The following is a 6,011-nucleotide window of genomic DNA, read 5'->3' as shown; positions in this document are numbered from 1 at the left end:
CTGTCCCTTAATAATGTCTAATTTCCTCTACACATATATACTGTATATATAGATCTCCTTCTTGATTGCCCTGCTGTGATTGTACAACCTTTGCCACTGTCCATTTCTCATGTAGTTTGCAGTTTTTGGTCAGATGTCAAGATCTGTGGATAGTGGGATCAAGAATCAAGAAAGAGGTGGCCAGTCCTGCTGGGTTTGTAGTTTGTAGTAGCTGGGTGAATTGGATAAAATGGTATCCAGAGTTTGGGCCTCCATCATGTGTTTTTTTAGTGTGTTCCACATATTCTCAGCTACAGTAGCTTGCTGATGTATACTCACCCTTCCAATTTATGATAATTGCATTTTCTAACTGCTTTATCAAATACAGAGGCCTTACCTTTGATACTCCTGCATAAATGCCTGCTGTGGTATGTTTGCAGCTAAGCTAAAGCTAGGAAATATCTGTCACTGATCTTCTCACTTTTTCAGCAGAATTAACCTCTGCTTATTTCTTTGTGTCTTGCACACAAATGCAACTGCCAAGCTTTAGCAATTTTAACACAGCTGGTTCTGCACAATTTTAAACCACCTTATTTTGGACCTGTTGTATACAGTATATATAATCTGAGTGCTTGACAAGGGGTCTTTTTAGTGGTTTAAGCAGCCATTTCACCTTTTGGATTTTTTACTATACTGAGAGCAAATGTTTTCTGCGAGTGAATTCTAAAGTTCTAATTACTTTGTAATGTAGGTGGTCTGCATGACTTGCACTTGAGACGTGACTTTGTAACTGATGTTTTCTTACCAGATGTAATTTCCAGGGATAAGCCCTACAAAATGGATAGTCATTAAGGATTGTAATATGCCATTCAGTTTTGTCAAGGACTGTACGGTTCAAAAAGTGTTTAATTTCAATATCATTATGAACAGACTACTTGAAACCACTTGTAGAAGCATAAGGACTGTACAGGGCCTGCTATTGGTCCCTGTACTGGTTCTGCTACAGGGACTATTGGTGGATTCCCAGTGAATCTGCTGTTCCACTGAGTAATAATTGGTAGAAATCTGTAGAATACACTTACATAAGGCTGTGTGACAAGACAGAGCGGAATGCTCCACTGAAATTGCCATGGAAAGGGAGTTCTTCACAATTTGTATACAAAGAAATAGGATCTGCAGCACACATTTAAAAGCTTCATTGTTCTTTCATTTTTCAAGATAAAATGTTGCTAAACATTTAAATTAAAAAAATCAGACTGTCAATATAACCTTGTTTACTGCTTTATTCCTTATTGCAAATATCACACATTCCTATTGAGCAATATTGTACACTAGGAATTGGTCACATAAAAAATTACAATAATACATTTCAATACAACATTACAACATTAATATTCAGAATACGGTAAACTTGGAAAGGTCCTGAACTTAGTCTCAGACTACATTCATCACACAGAAAATACTAAGAAAAATTAATTAATGAATGGAGGTAGGTTAGTTAGGACCAACACTATACAGTATACAAATCAGGCTACATTGATTTTTCAGACAAATTAATGTGGCTTTACATGCAGAGTAAATTTTAAAGCAAAAAAACACAAAATAGTAATTTTATCCACACATTTCACATTGGTGATAATGCTAAAATAATACTGACTTTCAGGGAATTCCCTAGTTTGCCATGTTAATATTCAAGAAGATTAAAGTACAAAGCAATAGAAATGAAACTGGAAAAAGAAATCTGAGTTTTCCAGTACTGGAACATTAACATTTCAGTTTCTGTCTACATTTTGACGGTTCAACATAATGGGTAAGTCTTTCGATAGAAGATTCAACCAATAAAAAGAGTATTATTTGATTTAGTTTTTAATTGTAGAGCCTAATTGTTGGGTTACTTGTGCATTTAGGTACTGTGTATGGTTAGTTATGAATGTGAATATTATCTTTAAAATGCTAAGTGCACTAAATTGTTCACATACCCTTCTTGCTTTGAAAATTGCACTGAATCATTGAAAAACCTGTGTATTACAACATAAAGTATACACGTCAATGTGCATTTGCTAAAAATAACAAAACAAAAATATTTAACTTATTTATGGTGACAACATTTTTGTCCAAAATGATAAAACTGACCCTAGATCAACATGTCAAAATTGCAATGATAGAATGCATGTGATATCAAAAAAGGTTGAAAACACTCATCAGCTTACACATTAGCACACCATTGTACTCAGTAGATGGCTCTTGTTTTCTGGAAACCTTATTAATATAATAATTTCAGAAATGAAGCTTCAAAACTAAATAACCTAAATAATTTTAATATTGGTATAGGAAGCATTAGATAACATTTGTGTTTCATTAAGCTAATAGTTATTACAGTTTCCCATTGGTAAGGAACACAAAAAGCTAAACAAAATGCCTTTTAAATTTAAATACAGTATTTTACTTCTATGCCCTAAGTAACACTGTCATTTGTAAAAAAACAAACAAACAAACTTTAAAACATAACCTATAGCTAATTTATTTTTAAACACAATAGGAAGAGGTTTATGTTCAATCCATTCAACATGGTATAAGTGAAACTAAACTCTTAAGAGATTATACACTTTTTGAAGTTGAGAAAACTGGAACAATACAAAATAACAATAAAGGTAGCACATTGGTATATACAAATAATTATGAAGAGTTGGCTGTTTAAGAAAATCATTTAAAATGTTAATAAACATGCTTCATCTTGCTCATTATGATAGGCACAGTTTCATTTATCCCTAATCAGCTTTCATTCTCAGCCTCTAGAGTGAAAATGTTTGACATATTTGGGTCTTAATGATTATGTTTATTATATGAAATTTTCATTATGTATGTTATGCTGCTGTTACTTTGAGTTTCACTGTAAGATAGGGTTCATTTACACATTGATACACACCGTAAAGATAAAAAAATTGTAGGCATTTTCAGCTTCTAACATTCTTTTCACATATGCTAGACTGAAAATGCTGATTGTAATAATATATAGTATGGTTTCAATAGCACATGTATGAATTCACATCTTACTTAAAAAACATAACATATATTTGCTCAATCATGGCTTTAATTCAGAATTACATTTGGTGTACAAAATTAGACTATTACGTCTGGATTGGACTAAATAATTAAATTAGAATTGACCAATAGTTATTTGTGGTTCTGGATTGCCATGTGACTGGGTTGTCTGATTTTTGCAAGCAAGCCTGCCTTCACACAGGGCAGTATACTGTATTTCTGTTTCACCTAATTTGTAACATACATTATTTCTGTTGGGCTCTGCTTTTTTGAGCCAGCTTTGTTTTAGGCATTGCATTACCGTGATTAACCATTGCAAGCCATTCACTGCAGCAGCCTAACCCCAATGGGTCAGTTCAAGTTGGCATTGCGCAATGCTTGTATCTTTACGATTGACCATTGTTGATAACCACTATTCAACACAAAATTCAAATTTCAATTCTATATATCATGTATGCATGGTAAGCTGTGAGGAATTTGGTCACCAGCCCAAGTTAGTAGCCCTATCATCAAAGTTTTTTTTTCTAGTTTAGTTTAAGGAAAAAAATATAACTGCTAGCCTTGGACAGTTCATCATATGCATCATATGTGAAAGATTTGTTCATGTGGTCCATTGGCGTACTAATGAGTGAATTAATTAGAGGAATAACAATGGAATGAAGAAAATAATCCAATAGCCCCAAAATACTCAAAAGCCCTGGACAATATGCAGAAATAAAAAAATACAAACAGGTAATTTTACAAAACATGCTTTGGCCATGCTTTTTTAATCCCCGGATGAGTCTCAGATGCAGACTCATTGAGTTTCTGTGAAATTATCATAAATCAGGGCTTTTCAACATAAGGCCCTCCCAATTCACTCTCAATAACCAGCTCCTTTGAACAGATAATTAGTATCATAGCACTGCAGCAGAGCAGATTGAAAGGGATAAAAGCTAAGTAGACCTGCCTTAAACATATTTTGGAATAGAGTCATCACTTTAAAGATACTAGAATGCTAGCACTTGCTATTTTGATACGTATCTCATCTTAGACTAATATATAGTACAGGTTTATTGATACACAATGGTTGGTATACTGTGAAGAACCATACACATATGTGTCCAGGAGCTTGACATACTTTTGGGGGTGTTTTTAAAGAAACAAATCAAGAATACACAAGATATGTATCACTAAATATTTAACTATTTTTACAGTGGTATTTGTCTATGGCAGTAGATTTTGGAGGATTTATCATTAGGCAGGTCATCCTAAACAAGGATTATTATTCCTTGTTAATAAAGGATTGAAGTTCTCTCAAACATCAGGTGTTACTGTAGTGACTGTTGACTGTCAGAGAATTGCAGTGTTTACCTCCCAGACACCATTTCTGAATAGGGTCACTGTGGGAGAAGGGATGAGGTGGATACCTTGTCATGTTTCCATTTTGTGAATTAGGACCTTTCACATTTTCTAATGGGAAGCAATTAAAACAGTTAAATAGCTGATTCCCTCAGATGAATGATTCTGAATGAAGTTTGTTGGCTTAATTCCATCACCTGAAACTAAACTCCTTTACTCAATTAAAATAACAGGCTTCATGAACCATATGTATTAGATCTTATTCTCTGGATCTTTGAAGTACAGAATTATTTAAGGCATATATTAATGCATTCAGAAAACAGTACTTCTTACAAATGCTGTGTATTCCGTTTGGTCATACAACTTGAAGTACCCCTGTCCAGTCACTTGTTTATTTCATTCTTTTCCAAATGTACAACTTTAAGCTTTGTGCTCTGTTGAAAATATGTGCAACACCTACAGTTCATAAATCACAATATTTCTTCAAGCTGTTAGGGTTACAAGCATAATTTGTTGTTTTAAAGCTCTTAAATATGTCATCTTGTTTTATGAGCCTTCATACAATCCATAAAGCATTGGAAAGGATAAACTGAAATGTATACACCCAAGAAAGGAAAGCTGCTTACACTGCACAATGAATTGAAAATCACTTAAAACGCAATGTAAGCTTCAGTGTAAGCTCAATTTGGTACATAATGGTTTGCTTCCTGCAATTTGTAGATTACTTAAACCACTAGATGTGTTGAATCATTTACAAATGAGTATCTGTAAACATAGTGTGCTCCTTTCTCACTGTGCTGAAGCCTTTGATAGTGTCAGTAAACTCTTCATCTTCAACAAACTGAAAAAAAAAGTGACATAAAACTTTGAAAAATCTGAAACAATTTACTGTTGTACTTTCGAATTTTAATAACTGAGAACAATTGCCTTTGCTTTTACTTTACTGACTGTGCAATCTAGTCATTTTACTATATAGAGAAGGCAGGGCTTTAGATATATACTTTCCTTTTCACTTGCCAAACATAACATTTCATGAATCTTACCATTCACAACATAATTTCATTTTAAAGCTTTTGGTGTTCCACAGCACTATTTCTAACAATATAGTCAAATTTATTGGCACCTAGTGTTATAAATTAATAGAACAGATTAAGTATACAGTTAATGTCTAAAAAAGTAAATTATAAATGTAGAACTCTTGAATTGTAGAATTTAATATAATTTTATTGTTCAACACAAATGTAATTGTACCTAGCTTTTATTATAGATTTCTGTTATTTCTGAGTATTCTCCAGTAATCTGATACATTACATGTAACAGAATGAACTCATTTTATCATACATATTTCCTTCAAATTAAGTAGACTGGAACCACAATGCATGTCCAGTCTTTTTTTTCAAATCCCAAGCTGTCACAACTGAGATCTTGCAATTGCAATAACATTGCATATCAATATGATAGAATGATTAAATTCATTAGTGAAGGAATAAAGTCACAAAACAACATCTCCATATCAACTAAATAATAAGAATCATAGATTGGGTTTAGCTGATCAGACAGTTTTCTTACCTGTGTACCTATAATTTTATTTGCACACTGAGTAACAGGTGGAACTTTTTGTGTGGAACAGTGTGATTATTGCTATGATT

The 6,011-nt window shown here is 33.1% G+C and overlaps 1 protein-coding gene across 1 annotated transcript in view; it reads right to left on the bottom strand.

Annotated features, from left to right (window-relative positions):
- Positions 1–5,113: 5,113 nt before the first annotated feature.
- Positions 5,114–6,011, bottom strand: part of ush2a (Usher syndrome 2A (autosomal recessive, mild)) — a 405,544-nt gene continuing 404,646 nt past the window's right edge. Inside the window, exon 72 of the mRNA XM_088939657.1 lies at positions 5,114–5,203. Coding sequence (XP_088795783.1) covers positions 5,114–5,203 — 90 coding nt within the window. The remainder of the gene's footprint in view (positions 5,204–6,011) is intronic.

This window comes from Atractosteus spatula, chromosome 2 (assembly GCF_055471065.1).
Source record: "Atractosteus spatula isolate fAtrSpa1 chromosome 2, fAtrSpa1.hap1, whole genome shotgun sequence".
Classification (NCBI taxonomy): Eukaryota; Metazoa; Chordata; class Actinopteri; order Semionotiformes; family Lepisosteidae; genus Atractosteus; species Atractosteus spatula.
Note: the sequence above shows the minus strand (reverse complement) of the source record. Positions and strands in the feature narration are given on the sequence as shown.